Source organism: Streptopelia decaocto (genome assembly GCF_964273445.1).
Source record: "Streptopelia decaocto genome assembly, chromosome: Z".
In the NCBI taxonomy this organism is placed as follows: Eukaryota; Metazoa; Chordata; class Aves; order Columbiformes; family Columbidae; genus Streptopelia; species Streptopelia decaocto.
This window is the reverse complement of record NC_138657.1, coordinates 67,000,401-67,018,303: the sequence shown is the minus strand read 5'-3', so window position 1 is coordinate 67,018,303 and position 17,903 is coordinate 67,000,401. Positions and strand designations below refer to the sequence as shown.

General features: G+C 35.5%; 1 protein-coding gene across 1 annotated transcript in view; it reads left to right on the top strand.

Moving 5' to 3' along the window:
* Positions 1-17,903, top strand: part of SV2C (synaptic vesicle glycoprotein 2C) — a gene marked incomplete at both ends in the record, with an annotated part of 79,751 nt that overhangs the window by 14,970 nt on the left and 46,878 nt on the right. The window contains one exon of the mRNA XM_082074722.1: positions 9,198-9,374. Coding sequence (XP_081930848.1) covers positions 9,198-9,374 — 177 coding nt within the window. The remainder of the gene's footprint in view (positions 1-9,197; positions 9,375-17,903) is intronic.

The window sequence follows — 17,903 nt, the reverse complement described above, 5'->3', positions numbered from 1 at the left end:
CCATCTTGCAATAATGTTGTCCATATAGGAAGAAAAATACCACATATTGGTTGGTTCTTAGAGCTCCATGTTCCTAAATTTGAATGCTGATAGATTATTTGTGTTGTGAGTACCAAGGAAGCAGTGCTTTGGTCTTTTTCACTATAATGCATTGTTGATTTAGCTAGCTAAGCAATAGCAGTATGAAATCACAGCATGGTGCTGCTTGCTGCAATAATGACTACCAGTATTCAGTCTGTAAATGATTCTAATGAAGAGAAAGGAATAAGTCTTATCAATTTCTTTTATTCTGAGAAAACTGTTACAGAATAGCATCTGGTAGAAGATTGCATTTTTTAAAAAAGACTTAGTTATTGACATGGTAACATTCTTAAAGGGGAAGTGATGATGACAATGTACTGCAAAGATACTGGTTTACCATATTCTCTATTTTGCTGCCTTATCAGAAAATACAGCTGTGAAAAAAATGCCCCAAGTGATCTATTACCTGTCACAATCTCTGCAGTTACCGGGCTTCTTCTATGCGTTTATTAATTTATCTAATTTGGATCTGAGGAAAAGCAGAAGTTATTCCTTTTGTTATTTCAACATTTTAATTAAAATAATATCTGACTACACAGGAAAGTAATCTGTTAAGATAATTATTTCATTATTAAAAAACCATGTATCAGCACACCTGCTTGTGTAAATTTCAGATATATTGCAAGGTGAATCTCCCTAGAACTGTAAGGAGAATTAATAGCATCCAGAGACTTAGAGTAAGAAAATACTTTGTTTTTCAAAACTAGCAGATAATGTAAAGGTTCAGATGTAGATCATCTTGTTCTGCACTTAATGCATAAACCAGAATTAGTCTCATTAGCCCAATGAGAGGAATGATGGAGGCACAATGCCATTTTTTTCCTGTTGGAATTCAATTTAGTCTTACAAACACTTCATGTTGTAAACTCACACCTGACATACAGGAAACAAATCAAAAGTAGAAATGTTAGGTACATAAATTCAATTTAAGCATGCCAGAGGAAACAAAAAAAAACGTGAATGATTGGTGCAGGACCCTTTGACTTTCAGATGAATAGTATTTCTGGTACAGCACTGGAAAAGCTTTGATCAAACCTTTCCACCTGCGGGCTTTCATCTCTAGAATATCCCTCAGGGTGGGCACACACTGGATTAGATTAATGATTTGGAAATACATGCAAATTGTTTTCCTGGAAGAGACAGATCTGTTTGTCTGTTTGTTTTAATTTCATGGACAGTACAGAACTGTTCCTACTTCTCCTTCTCCTGCCCCCAAACAAAAAAACCTGTCTTTGTGGGTCATCTTTGACCTTTGTAAGAGCATAGCTGGGTGACAAGTTTGGGTAGCCATGCTCTGAGACCATTTTCACTTCAGTCTCTATAGCAAATCAAGAAAATATGTTGTGGGTATTTACCGGTCTAAAATTTTAAGAGTTTATATTGTCAATTTTTATCTTACACTAGGTGCCTTCTGCTTTCTGAGTATGCCTGAAGTCCTGTTCACCTATTTTCAGTTGTCTTCCAGTTACCTTGGAGATTCCATAGTGGGCTTCAACATCTATCTCCCTTTTCAAGTTAGTTTCTCCAGAAAAATTGGACTAAATCTGGGAATAAATATGGAAAAAACTGTGAGAGTAGGGTTTGTTTTTTTTTTAAATTTAATATTTTGTACATTTTTTAGACTTTGTTTTGTATTTGTGAGGCTTCTCTTTAGAAGTACAGCACTAGGCTACCTCATGACAGTTTTCCTTTTTTTAAATCAAACATCAGACTGCCTGTCACACTATTACAAACCTGTCCTGTTTGAGTTATCTGTGTTGCTGATCACGTTTTTTTCCCTATTATCTTAAAGACTGCAAATAGGTTTTCATGCAGAACTATTGAGTTACTTGCTCTTCCATTTTCCTATCTACTGTGGTCAACTGAGTGTGATCTTCTTTAGCTTGGCTTTGCTTTCAGTTCCATTTTCCTGACTTTCATGGTTGAGTTCCTCTGTCAAATATTGCAGTTCATCAGTATTGTCTGAGAACAGGTTCATTTTGTCTGAGAACCAGATACAGTTAACTTGATTTCTATTCATGTGAAGTTTCTGGGTTGGTATCAGATTGAATGTCTCCAGATGTTTTGTAGGAATTTTTGAAAGTGGTGTAAGGAGGCACTTGTTTTCTTTTTCATTTGTTGTTGTTGGTGAAACAGAGGAACTATTTGTTGTATGGGTTTTATTTGACTGACTTGAGCTATGGATTATATACTATGTATTTTTGGTAGCCTTCATATCAGAGCATTTTCTTGCATTGTTTTCTTGTGTAAATACTAGAGAAATAGACCACTAGAAATTAATAAATATTTTAAAGTCTTGTTTTGCATTGAAAAAAAAATATTCTTCTTTCATTCATGAAAACATTAACGTTTCTGTACTGCTCAGCATGTTTCAGAAGAGTAGATGAGGTTGACTTTTTTTTTTTTCACAGATCTTACTGGAATTCAGTATTTTCCTCCCTCTAAATGAGTGTGAATTTATATATTTAATTATTATGGAGACAAAGTTGTCCCTTTTTTACTGACTGTGGAGGATATTCAGAATTTCTTGTGCACTAAGCAGCTAAAAAACCATGGACTTGTCACTTTGGAACTGTTACTATTAGAGAACTAAGCATACAGGTTACTCAGCAGCAAGTCACGCTTGAAGGTCCAAGCATCGCTTCAGTGTGATAGACACTGTACGGACTTTTATGTTGAGACCAAAGAGCTTTGGCATTCATTTTGAAACAGCTTTATACCTTTCATGTATTTAAACAGACAAACCCCACTGCCATCATTGCTGAAAGTAATTCTAGTAATGTAATAGTAAGTAAAACGTGACTGTTTGTAAATATATGCTAAGTACAAGAGCCAAAAGCTTCAACATGAATGTGTAATTAAGAATCTACACTAAAGAGTATGAAATTGCAGATTGAAGTCTGCCTGCAGCTGTCCTGAAAGGGAATGAAGGAGGAGTGGATTAATCTGAAGAGTAGTAATAGAGAGCCTGATATGCTGTGGCACTTGGGGATTTGCATACATTGCATATTATTAGGTAAGAGCAATCATTTAACATCTGAAGTTAAAACAAAATGGTTGCTGTAGGAAAGAGGTAGCATCTGGTTAAAGGAAATCTATGGCTTGAGAAATCTTGAACTTGCAAAACCTCAAGACAAAATTTAATTTTAGTTAATATGATGGCTGGCTCATATATTTGTTGGAAAGCAATACCCATCATATTTTTCAGATAGATTAAAATTAATATTTTGTTCTTTTAGCCATCTAGATCTATACCTCAAATTTTACCTTTCCATAAATATTAATATATAGCTTGTTGTTCCACTACTTTCTCCTCTTTAGAGAAGGGGATAAATAGTTGTTATGGAGAAATATTAGTTTGTGGCAGTTCTTGTGTAAGAATGTTGGAGTGTTAGTACATCTGAGGAGGTGAATGACATAACAAATAAGAAATTAAGATCTAATATTCTGACTACACAGATGGTTTTAGACATCCAGAGACAGTGGCTTATAGAATGGATTTCTTCTGCCAGTTCTAGAGTTATTGCAGCTTTCTTATATTTGTCATCTTAATGGAAAAGTGTTAGCTTTAATTACCTCCTATTATGAAAAATTAATTAGACATTATGTTTCACTGAAGTTAGTTGCTGCATGGGTTGCTTTCTTTTCAAAGCATTTTCTGATGAAAGAAACTAATGACAGATGCTAATTAAGTATAGTTCTGGAAGATTATAATTTGAATATCCTGTGTATAGGAGTCAAAGTAAAGATGTATATGGATATTATTACTCATTGTGCTACTTAGAGGCATTGTAGTTTTTTGCTATGAATTGCTATATTCTAAACAATAGCACACACAAAGATCTTAGTACAAGTAAATAAAACACTGACTAAAGTACAGTGGAATTCTTATGAGAGGTTTTTTTTTTTTTCCTCTTGGACCATATTTATAATCTCATTTTCCAAAATATAAATAATATTTTAATTTTGTTTACAGTGGGCTTTGTTTGTTTATTAATAAGAGTACTTTTTGAAGTGCATTCCTCACTCGGACAAGTGGCCTAAACCACACAACAGGAAAAAATCAAATTCAGGCTAGTTTTATATCTACCTTATAATATGTGTGTTAAAGCAAAAGGTGACCATCATTGGGTCCCATAACTCAAGTCTCTGTGTCGCAAAGAAGTCTGTCTTTCATTGTTTTGTTTGTTTGTTTGTTTGTTTGTTTCTCCCAGTGAAGTGTATGCTTACAGATTGATTCCTCAGAAAGGTTTGGCTATTATTTAGATACTAGGCTATGAATTGCAATGAACAGTGGAAAGTAATGAAGTTATGGCAGCACAGAAGAGTAAAATACTGGAACCTCAGTGACTGATCATGCATGTATTCTTATCCCATTGCTTAAATTGCCTGTAAGTAGCATTTGGATACTGAGGGCATTATTGGTTGGCTGCTTTGTAATATTAAGCTTTTGTTCACAACCCGAAAGATGCTGTGTGCTCATCCTTTCAAAAAACTATCTAGCCACGTGATAGCCAAAGTGTGTGCATGGTGTAAACCAATTCCAAACTCAGGTCCCGTCATCTGAGGAGGATAAAGGCACCTGTTTTGTATATTTGCACAACGGGAAAAATCATTGAAATATGTAGAATTTCTGATATGGAAAGAAAATACAGGTTGTTAAAACTTGGTAAAAGAACAATAGAAAAAACCACTCATTTTAGCATGGCATGAGTTTCTTTTCAGCTGCCACTTGCCTCTTCTTAGTGCCTTTCCACCTAATGAAAGAGTTTGAGATTATACTTTACTTTGTGGAGAAAATCAAAGTCTTACATTGCAGATATGATTCGTAGTCTTTGTATCATAGAATAAACTGTAATTTTAAGAAGTGTGTTTCTGGAATCATGCTGGATGTCAAATTAGTGTGTATCTTGTGCTGCATAACCCAGCTTCATTAGAAGCACCAGTGTGTTGTACCAGCAAGAAAAAGAAAAGCAGCCAGTTTTGTGAAGAGTAGTAGCTGCTCCTAAAGGGAGTATCAACTTCAGGATGACATATTAGATTAAAATCTATATACGTACATGTACACTCACACAATTATTATATTGATGACCAGTGTTTAAAGGTAATGAGAAAATGGAGCAAGTTCTGATCAATGGCAGGATATTTAATTTTTACGTATGTAATGTTATGAAAATGTCATATGTGATTTATGAAATGTTTACCAAAAAATATAGTGGTTTTCCCTATAAGATTTATGTTCTGACCAGTGACATGACATGATAAATGAAAGCTACAAAGGTTGAAAAGGAAGGGATGGTGAAAGGTAAAATGATAATCTGATGTCATTGGTTACTTGCATTATTAGGTGGTTGATCAGCTATTTTGACTGTTCATAGTTAGAGTTCTGCTTTGCAATATGTCGCTTTTATGGCTTATTGTGAATATTGCTGGGGGGAAAAAGATCTTAAAGAATTACTTGAAAGCTGAGAGGAGTGGGTCCACCTTTATGGACTGCAGGCAATGTTATGCTCTGTATAATGACAGACAGAAAAAAGAAGAAAGACAGGAAAATACACTAAAACCGGTATCATTGGTATCTGCAGTAGGCTCAGGATAGAAAGGATACAGATCTTTGATGGGGGAGAGGGATTGCGGAGAATCTGCAAAGCAATTAGGAGAAAAATCAAAGTTAATATGATGGGAAAGAATGTGCTAATGGTGTAGCTTAGAGAGCAGCTTGTTTACGGCAGTTTATTGATAGGAGGATAAGTTATTTTTAGCAGCATCTCTTGAATGTTCTTTGGGAGAAATACATGGGTATAAGAGAGGCCAAAGCACAGTACAAAGACCAAAGGACTTGACATCAAAAAGAAAGGTTAACATTTTTAAATTCTCAAGACTTGGAAACATTTATTTTATAATTCATAGTGTTTTGATATTTCTGTACATGACAGGGAAATTAGTTACTTGGTAAAATCAAAATTATTTGCATAAAATATTTCAAAAATATTTATGTAAAGAAATATGAAAATATTTGACTGGCCTTCTCTGAGTATTTCTAATATTAGAGTGCCAATAGGGAAATGCTAACAGTCGTTAGGTATGAAAGAATGTAAGGAATTTCATTTTAAGAGTTAAAATCAGCCATTTTATTTGCCTTTTTGAAATCAGTCTTCTGGCAATGCAGCTATTGAACTATTCTTGCTCAGTTCTTTCAACTAATATTGACAAGCAAATGCCAACTCTGATGGGTGGAGTCTCTAAACTGCTTATGAGTACTTACGGTATGGTAACCTTGTCCACAAGAGACATCTTAAAACAGCTGAGAAAATATGCCAAGCCACTCACCATGATTTATCTCTTTAGACCCAGAAAATGTATGAGCCACGTGTGCATTCTTGGAAACAGCTCAATCACTGGAGTAAAAATTTTTCATGGGAATGAAGGAGCTATCTGTTAAAATTCTGTTGCTAAACGACTCTAAACCAAAGGAATACTGTAGCAGCTGTGTCCTTCTCAGGCTAAGAGGAAAGAGAACAAAGTTGTCTTAGGAATTCTGCAAATTTTGGATTTACCTGCATTCTTCATCAGTATCCTTTGGTGAAAGACTAAAACCCCAGTAATAGTTAGAAAATAAAAGCTTGTTGGTCTTGCTTAGGTAAAGAGACAGTGCTCCTCTGACGAGCAGCAATGAATCTGTCATTCTGTCCTCAGGGACTCATGGAGAAGGCAAACAGTCTAGAAATATCCTGTTCTCATTTTATGTTGACTAAAAAGGCAGCTGCAGAAAAGACTGTTTTGCTGGTATTGGTCACAATCAGTGGCTTGTTTCCTCTGCTTCAGATTGACCACCTTGAGGACTGACATATTTTTTTGGTCCAGATAACTGAAGCATGTGGAATTCATTATTTGAAACATAAGGTTGTTACAGCCCACTTTCTTTTCAATAAGAAGTTGAAATAGGAATGGACCAACAAGAATTATCAGCTCTGTGTACTTCTTCTGTATGCAAGGTGTATAAATACATAATATGTGGTTTTACATTGGACCTGGTAGAAGCACTGCTCTTTGGTTTCAGAAGATGCCTGAATCATGCAGCAAATAAAAAATACAGAAGATATAAATTTGGTCTGTGTTTTTAAGTATTATGTGTGTTTCTTTTGTGATATATTGTGACTGTTCCATGCTCATTCATATTTCTGAATTACTGTGCCTCACTACTTCTCAAAAGAATAAAATTTTCAATATGTTTTCTTGACTTAATGGGGTGCATGAATATTTTACTGGTTATGTTTCAAAGAGTTTTTCCTATGTGATTTTACAAATCTTTCATAGTAAAGGACAGCTTAAATTGTAAAATTTCAGAGACAACATCTGATGGTGTTTACTCTGTAGGGACGCTGAATTTAGAAACAACTGGTGGATACTGATCTTCTTCATACTATTGTTTCCTATTCAATATTTGAAAAATAAATAATATCATTTTTAGTAAAAATTTCTAAAATGTAAGAAAGCCTTCAGGGGTTGTGGTCCAACATCTGTATATCACTGAATCATTCAATGTGAAAATACACACAGGTGTATGGTTGTGATCAATGTAATAGAAACTCATCTAACTAAAACATAACTCTGCATCTTGCTAGTATATCTTTAACACAATGTGTGTTCTGTCAAGTGTTTTAAAACAATGTCTCATAAGGAAACAGCAGTGGAAACTATTTGTACAAAACATGAGGGGGAACAGGGACATTTTGGGGTCCATGGGACCCTGCAAATGTCAGCGCTTCAGATGTTAAGGTATGGAAATTCCAAGTTCCAAGCATGGAAATACTGAGGAGTCACTGGTACATTAATGTGCAGTTAACCAAGCCAAGGCACTTAAGTGTTCATTTTTAAAGGTTTCTTTCCCTTCCAATTACCTTCTGCAGGGCAGAGGTGATTATTTTGGATGCCAGAATTTTACACAACAGCAATTAAAGCCCAGCAGAATTGCCAGGGGATTTATCACTTCTTGTGGCTGATTGAAAAGAGACATAGGAGAAGAATTGCTAGTATTTTAGCTGCTTCCAACTACTCTATGTTTAATTCCTACTCCGTAGTAGATGTGTAACTGCTGGGTAAAACCCCATGTGTCAAGCTCAATAAGAAAATAGGTGGAAAAAGAATAATACAACTATCAAATAAAATACAAATCTAATTGGTTCTGTTCAGAGCTTGGGAACTGCTTTTGTTTCTGACAGTCTGCTCAATGTGTTGTGCATCTTTGCCAAGTGTCCCGCAGAGGGTTTGTCCCTGGAAGGGAATTAATGTACGAAATGCTGAGATGTGAATGGTCAGAGTGCTAAATATTTCAACTTATTTTTCTGTGGGAAAGTACTTCACTTTGAAAACATCATCACCTTTAAAAGAAAATCACCGCCAAATATTTTTCCCTATCTCATTTAGTGTGTATAGCTAAACTGTAATGTATCTGTCCAAAACTCTTTGGGGAAAAAAAAGAAACCCCAAAGGTTGGGGGTTGGGACAGTACCTTTTTAAATAAAGCAGTATGCTGAAGTAGGAGGGAGGAAAAGAAAAAAAAAAAAAAAAAAAAGAAAAATCAGGCTGGACGTCTTTGATTCTATAGATCTCAAATGGAAAATGTCTATTTTGCAATAAGCTTCCTTTAGACTTACACGTCTCAGTCCCAATGATTAATCCCCTACAGGACTGCTTATATTCTAGAAACATGCAGACAATTTGTTTCTGTAGGGAAAGTTTTAGTTTTCCCAGTATTTAACATGCATGCAGCTTATTACTGAGGAAATAGTGACATTCTTTCTCCCATTCAGTCTTATTTGCCTGTATTTAAAATGTTTTAGCTAAAGGCACCTTGTTTAATAATTATATGAAGCTTCAGTGTGTCTGATAACATGACATGGACATAGTAGGAAATCTGTTCTCCCTAGATACATTTGCAAAGCTATGCATATAATTTCTGTTCATTCAGAAACAAGACATTAATTTCTATACTGGTTGTTTTGTAAATATAGAAGATCAACTATTTTTGGTGTGGTCTGTTTTGGTCAGTTATGTAGCTCATGAAACAATATCTTTTTTTTTTTCTTTTTTTTTTTTTTGTGTATTGCAGGTAGCATAGTGTACCTTGGGATGATGGTGGGGGCATTCTTCTGGGGAGGCTTGGCAGACAAGGTGGGAAGGAGACAGTCACTCCTGATATGCATGTCTGTCAATGGATTCTTTGCCTTCCTTTCATCATTTGTCCAGGGCTATGGCTTCTTCCTCTTCTGTCGCTTGTTTTCTGGATTTGGGTAAGCTCCTCTGGTTTTGTTTGTTTCCACAGTTCTGTGTGTTAATAAAATATTCTTGTTTGCAAAAGTACATTATTTAATGTAGAAATACAGTCTGTGTCAGGGTGAGAGAATTAAACAAGGTAACTACTACACTCCTAAATAGCAAACTGAAGGAGAAGAATAATGATTTCAGGGGAAAGACACAAACTGCAAACTGTAAGATTGAGTTCTGTTCTTATTTTGCAATGGACTTGTTTTGTGAACTTAATCAACTTACTTAACTCTTTTATGCCTCAGCTTCTCTATGTATTGCTATTGTTTGTTCAGTCAGCAAAATAATACCTTCCTCACTGGTGTACTGTAATATTTTAGTAATATTTGTAAAGTTTCTAATGTCTTTGTGTGCATAATGTTTCTTCTACTGCCACTGCAGTAAGACTTTGAAATTTAAAATAGGGCCCTAGAATGTGCCAAATGTTTTTGCTTTCTCCAGAAAAATGATGGGTTTGAACCTGTTTGCTTTACTTTTCATTTAAATTACTTCTCAGTTGTTGGAAAAGTTTAAGATATTGGTGATGGTCAATTAAGATTATCATTTTAAATTTACAGGAGCAGAGATTGAGATACACAAGTAAATTGCTATGAGAGCTTCTACCTTTACTACATCTTTGGATCATCAAGAGTTCTGTTCTGTAGAGCAGTTAGTTTAGCACTGTTAGTAATTGCTTGATTCACATAAAAACTCCCAATTATATTTCAATTTCAGGCCACAATCAGTCTTTAGGATGCTATACGGGCAGGAGCTGGTGAGAGCACTGTGTGTTAAAGCCATGCACTCCTTGGATGGTTTGTAGGCTGTAGTTTATATAGCCAGGGTGCACCACTACTGTTGTGTGATGTTTGTGGTTTTAGAAATCCCTTGAACTAGTCTGAAGGAGGGTAAGGCCAGACAAAAATTAAATTTCCATAGCACTAAGTACAATTAAACTGATTTAGGAAGGGGGATGGAAGGGCAAAGGGGAAGATGAAGGAGATGTGAGGAGTCCTTGTGCTAGAAGAATCTCCTTATTCTGTCATCATATTATCAGATAAGACTCTAAATAGATGAAGAGGAAATGGCAGCTGTTCTAATGTGTAAAAAATCGTAGAAAAACAAAACAAAACAATCCCATCCAGCTTCTTTACATGTTTTTCATTTCATAGATCACTATCAGTGCAGGTTCTGTCCTGACTCTCCATAGAGAAACATCAGTCATGTTACATGGCATTTTCACTCTTCCATGAGAACACAGTCCAGAAGCTTGTATTCCTGCTTAGTCTGCACATTTCATGGGGCAGTACTGGACCTTTGTACCACAAAGGCTTGTCCTTTGGCAGATGGGTTTGTAACACTGTTGGCTTTCACCTAGATTGTCCTTCTTGGTGCATATGGTAAAATATGTGTTTGTCATTCCTCCTGTCAAACTTGCCTACAGGATCTCCTCTTCACTTGTAGCAGTAGCTTTTTCAATAACTTACACTACCTGTAGCTTTACTCATGATACATGTATGTCTTAGATCAGGAGACATGTTCTGTTGTGTACCCAGCCTATGATTAATGGTCTTTGAAGGAACAGGCCCTTCACATCCATATCTTATACCTCCATGTGGATTCCCCTTGTCTCCAAAGTCGTCCTACCTCATCTTTGAGAGCTGTATGAACAGATGATAAATAATTTGTCATCATGTACTACATTAAAACAAACAAACAAACACTAAAACAACACATAAAACCAAAACCAACCAACCAATCAAACCCAACCAACCAACCAACCAACAACAAAACAGGACAGCATGAGCTGCAGAGTCCTTCCTCGGAGCAATTACTGCAGGGAAAAATTCTTGGCTGGCTCAGCATTTGTTGTTTTCTTCAAAGACCAGTTTTCTTTTTTTTCTCCAGAATAACTTCCTTCAGCTGGTATCAGAGTGACATACCAAAAGTCATGGGTTTCTAGAACTGGATTTGTGCTTCATACCCTCAAAACAAGGGAAAGCTCTTCCTCCTTCTATTCTCACCAATTGCCTGATATTTGGAGCCCTTCTTTTTAATCTGCTCACCACTCTCAGAGAAGACTTACTTTTCACTTAAGAGTGATATGCAAGATGGTATTTGTGTCACATCTGTCTTTCCTCTGTTTTTTGATGCCATTTGGGATATGATCTTATGCTGAGAGAAGCTGTAATAAAAACACATCATATGTCAAGCATTGAGAAAGAAGGGAAAGACTAAAACTTTCCAACGGCAGAGGCAGTGAAGTAAAATCTTTCCACTTTTAAATGGCTGGGCACAAATACACCCACTGTTAGAACATACACCTTACAGGTCTTTGTTTCCAGATATTTTGCATCAGCTGCTGTGCAAAAAAGGTTGTTCTTTTTGTATTGCTCACTGAGGAACTCTGAGACATTTGCACCAGCTTTAAAGTGATTTCGTCTTGCAGTATGACAAAAATTTTAAGTGTTTTAATTAAAACTTGAGCATTTATTGTTCTCTTTGCTACATCCCACACCTTGCTCAAATGAAAAAGTTGTGTCAGTTGAATGAGAATAGACATTCAACTTAATTTCTCTTTATAACCTCTCCTCCTTTTAGAGGTCCTGTCTGTGGACAGCAGATGTCAGTTCCCCTTTCTTAGTGAAAGACACTGAATATATGTCTCTGTTGCCAAGGGAGGAACAAATTACATTGTTCCAGTAATTTTGTGTGAATCAAAGAGCCCAAATATGAAATATGAATAATTTAAAGCAGAGAACTGAATTATATGTTTTAAAAGCAAAATAGAATTGCTACTCAGATGGGAGAAGAGCTTTCTGAAAAGGCATAGAGTTATCTGGATTATTCCATATAATTAAAAGTCAATAAAATACTAAGAAGTATTCAAAAGTTATAAAATCATTTAGGTGTATAGAGTTTAAACGGATCTGTTATCTTCCAGAAAATGTAAAATAGATCAAGAGGCATGAAGAATAAAAATAGTGTCTGATAGAAGATTTTATTTATAAAAGATGCTCTAAAATAGATTATCCTCAGATTATCTTGCACTCAAAACACTATAAATATTTTTAACATGCTGTTGGGTAAAGGACATTGAGGGACATGAAAGTCTGAAAGGTGAAGCTGAGGTAGTGAAAAGAATAAAGAAATGTTGGACAGCCTGCAAAATCATTTAGTTTTACAGAAAAGGATATCATAACTATGATGCTTCCATTGATTAATCCAAAATCAAAACTCATAAAAAAATTGAATTCAAAAACCTGCTAGAGGTCTAAAAGGGTTTTAGACATGGCTTCCTACAAAGTAAAAAGACCTAGACAAGAAACTGGGAGCTGTATTCATCATTATCCATTGGGGAAATGTGCAAAGATTAATAATCAAAAAGCACCTTGTTAGATCTGCCTTTGAAATTGTAAAAGGAAGGTTTCACTAATATGAGAACACAACTCATAATATTGCTGTTAACTTGAATGGAACTGGAGTTGTTGCTTATTCAACACTGCCACTATGAAGTATTTTTCTCAGGTACAGTATTTTGTCTGACCTCTATTACAAAACAATGTATGTAATCTAAGCTGTTAGTTTACTGGTTTTGATACTTCTAGATGCAGATATTTTAAGTACAACAACTGAATTTAGAACAAAGTGCTTAAAAGTAAATTATATATTCGTATTATCCCAGCAAATTTCATTTGGGTTGCTTTGAAATTACCAAGGACAATACAATTTGAGAAACTGTATCTTGCTTCTCCAGTCCAAATATTATTTCTAAAAGTAATGAAAGTTCCCCTGCAGTAAAAAGATCGTTGAAATAAATATTCTGAGATGAACTACGGTTTATAAATTCTTCAGATAATCTGATGTGTTTGCTCCCAGATGAAAGTGATTATTTTTTCTGAGCAAAGTAAAAAAGGTTAACTAAGTGTGCCATATTTTGCAAACCAGGCAATATGTCTAGACTACAGAGATTTCATTTTATTTGCCCAAACTGACAGGTTGACCAAATTTCTTCAAATCCACAGAAATATTTGGAAATACAGCTTACATCTTGTTAACTTATGTAAGTAAAAGATATAAAGAAGCCTTTTTCCTGTCTGTTGTGCCCCTTGAATAAGAGTCTTGAAATGTACTATCATATAGTGAGAGTTTCTTTTCCAGAAGAAGTTAGATTACACTTCATTAAATCTGAATCTCACCTTCAGACATTTTTCTTAACCCTTCCTTAGAAAATATCTCTAAAGCTACCGGCAGTACTCCTTCCACATTACTGGGATCTACAAGAGTACTGGTGTCAATGTAGTAGCACTAAACATATCACTGTGCCATATGCAGAGAAAGGAGTTGGACTCGATGATCCTTGTGGATCCTTCCAACTCAGGACATTCTGTGATTCTGTGATTTAGATATTTTCTCAAATTCTTCACAGTCTTGTGAGGAATCAACAGTTAGCAGAAGTAAAAAACTGTGGATGAAATTTCTTGTAATTAGCAGTTTTGAGGTGATTGCCTGTGCAAATCCACCCAAGACAACTTTAACCACCACTTTTGTACGTTAGGTGTAGTGGCAGGAAACTCTTCATGTTGTATATCCCCTGTCTCTTAATGGCCAAGACAGGAAGGACCTACAAGCAATCCATATGCGTAACAACTGTAAAAATGTTCCAGCAGAGACATGGACCACGTGGACACAGGAAAGGTGACTGACCTACACAAGCAGTTGTCTTCAGGAACTTAAGTTCTAGACCAACAGGCTAGTTTTACAATTTTGTGTCATTAGTATCTGGTATGCTGTACTTACTTTTTACCTCTTCATACCCACTCGCTCCAGTTCTTTCTCATAAAATACCTCATGTCCTCTCATCCTTAAAGGGTTGTAATCTTACTGCCTCAAATTACTCTCCAACTCCTATCTGTCTCCCACCCATGGCTATCAGTGTTTTTACACTGCGAGCTAATGAATAGCTCTGCAGGTGACTGGCTTCAAAGCTGATAGTGTATGCCAAAATGGTAGATATGTTTCTCAGTCAAAGGGAGGAAGCAGCTGGCAAGGCCCGAGCTTTCCAAATATTTTTGATTCAGTGCTTTTAGCTGCAGCTGTGGATAAAGGTTGACTAATGTAAACCTGGGATAGCTGGGAGAGAACTAGTCTGTCCTAAGACTGTTAGGAGAAGAGGACAATTCTTACGAGGAAAGGAAGATTATGCAAAAGTGAGAGAAAGACTAGAAGAGGGAAACAAGTAAATAAGGTAGAGAGACTACATGTCGAAAACAATCAAAAAAGAAGGTAAAAATTTGAAAAGAGAAATGAAAAGGAAGAAGATCTGCAAAAGAAAGCATTCAGAAACAATGATTTTGTGATTACCAATACTGTCAGATTTGAAAGCAGTTTATCTGACATATCTAGCTGAACAAGTAGTGCAGCTAAAGCCTTTGCAATTACTTGCTTGAATTTGACATCAAATCTGACTTGATTTTTTTTAACTGTGTTGAGTAAATTTGGGGAATGAATTATTTACTCATCAGTTCAGCTTCTATCAGAACTGACAGTACTGCAGAGTTTAGTAAATAATCTTAGGAGCCTTTATCACAGGGATGCTCATGCTATTAATAGCATACAGGCCGTGTGTGTACCTCAAAGACAACTTTGCCGGTATGCATAGTCTGAAGAGGAACTTGCAATTAAACATGGGTAATATGATCAACAATGCTTATAGCATGCTGCAGTTTTGTAGGCCTTTATCTAGCAGTTCTGAAGGTGAACCAGTCAATTTGGCTGCTCTCTCTTTGTTATTTTGCCAGTCTAATGGCAGTTCATTCAGGTTCCTCAGGGCTATGTCCGGTTGAGCTATCAATATATCTTAGGATGGAGATTCCACAACTTCTGTCAGCTCCTGTCCCAATATTGGACCAGCAGTACGGTAAAAAAATATTTTCTTCTATTTGTTTGGGACAGACTTTCTGTCTGTCCTCACTCAGATATTTTTCCAGTCTAACAGCAGTTCTGAAAGGAAAACCACTAAGATAAGATTTGATTTTGTTTTATTTTATTTTATTTTATTTTATTTTATTTTATTTTATTTTATTTTATTTTATTTTATTTTATTTTATTTTATTTTATTTTATTTTATTCTATTTTATTCTATTTTATTTTATTCTATTTTAATGAGGCTTGTGGTAGCAGGAGTAAAGAACTGTTAACAAGATGAAGGAAGAGTAGATGCAATTGAACAGAAGAACAAAGGATGGTGGACCGTATCCAAATCTTAGGAGCAAAATAGCAAATCTGTGTTTTGAGCTCTATCACCTAACAAATGACAGATAACAAGGTAACATCTGCAAACACCATCTCACACAGACACTATGTTTTTAGTTTGGGGCTCGTTTGAAAAAGAGCAAGATGATATTCAGAAGAACACCATCCTGCCTTTCGCATTTTTACATTTAGTATTCTGCAAGGAGTTTTTTCCTAATTATCTCAATTCTTTGTATGGTTTTGCAATTCAGGCCCCTTTGGCTAGTGAATCTACAAATAAACAAATGCTTCTATCTGAAGCCAGAGGTTTCTGAATGCCTCACTGAAGTGTTTTCATCCCAGCTGTCATGCTGTGCAGTTGCCAGATTCTGTTGTGACATATCACAGCTCTGAAGGTAGATTAGCAGACATTTATCATGTTTGTTTGTGACAAATAAAATGCAGATGTACCTTAGTTCATTGTTTGTTTCACTAAATCCTACTCTCCAAGGGTGCACCATCTAAATCTCCTTTTGATTTCTCTCTCCCCATAATTTCATAGAACAAACATGAACAGAGAGCGTACAGAAATAACATTATAAAAGCATAGCTTTCAGTTTGGATGATTTCCTGAGGTCAGAAATTAAAGTTTCTTTTGCCAAAAAGTGGGATTAGATCAGTTGCTTATTTCCAAATTTCTGAATTATTATTTCTGAATTTCTGCTTATTTCTTTATTGTTATTTCACCCTAAATAACTGTTACTCTTTTAAGATCTATAATGAATTTTTTAAATGCATAAGGAGCAACTCTCCTCTGTGAATCAATAGAAGAAGCACTACATTTCTTTTCTTTTTTCCTGAAGTAACAGAACTGAGTAAATGCGACCTACCACCCATACGCATGCTGGGTGGAAGCTCAACTGCACAGGAGATACACAGCTGCCGGGCATAGCTACCAGACAGGGCTGGACTCTGTGTGTATGAGTCTGCCCATGGTCAAAAGCAGATAGACAAACGTAGCTAAGAACTAAAAATGTAGCTAGAAAGATTTTTGGGAACATAATCCTAAAAAAATAGAGTAAGAAGTAAGAAGTAAAATAAGACTTTGGGGGCAGAATGTATACATTCTGTATAATCAGGATGGCATCAAATAACATGTTCAGTCATTAATTTTTGCTCCAAACAGAAGTAGCCCATAAGGCTCCAGAACTGACTCATCTTCTGCATCAAAAAGAGTAACAATATGCTGATGAGTTGGTATTTACTTCCAATTGACTGATGTTTTTCTGAGAAAATACAAAAAATTATGCATTCTGATCTTGCTCTGCCGACTTCTGATGGGGTTTATTACAGAAGATGAAATATAACTGAAAAAAGGTCATGACTGACATTTGTCATTCTTTTGACTGATATTTATACCATTCTTTCCACATTTGCAGCAGTATGTGCAGTAGAAAAAGGCTCCTACTGTTTATTAAGTCCTGGTCTTGCATATATTCCTACATTATTATTAAAAAAAAAATAAGACTGAAAGAATACACTCTGTTGCTTTAGGTGCAGAGACTGGTCCTTATAGAGTGGGAGAGTTTATTTTGTGGTCTTGAGCCAGGTTAAACAGTCTTGCCTCCTGCTGATATTAGACTGTTTCTAATTACAGAATGAATGTGTTATTCTAGAGACAGTTAGCACTCATTATTCTCAACCCAGAGCTTCAGACCAGAGTTTTTATAATATTAATAAAAAAGTTTAGGACTCTACACAGTTTTCTAGTGGAAAAGCCCTGTGTAGTTAATTTACACATACTCACAATAGATTTGCACCTCTTAGATACTTTTTGTGACTCTTCAGGAAGCACTGCATGAACTTCTCTCCATGGTCTGTGGATAGCAAGTTTATGTCCACTGCTTTGACTATGATGACTTGAAGAAACAACATACATTAATAACTGATAAGATACTGATAAGATCTTCAGTTTGCTTGAATAATTTTTATTTAAGAAAGCTAAAATCCTTCCTATCTTTTAGAATACACATTCTCCTCAAGTCAGCATGGTTTTCACAGTCTTTTTCACCTGCACATGAGGAAAATGGGAAGAATGTAGTTTCATGTATCAATTTTTTTCTACAAATGAGGTTGAGCCATATAATTTTTAAACACATTAAGGGCAAACAGCAGATTGTATCAAACTAATTAATTGCAAGAAGGATACTTAATACTGTATCCTGTGGGAAAAGTGTTTGCATTTCCCATAAAACAAAAGATGAAGTCTTCCTACATCAAAA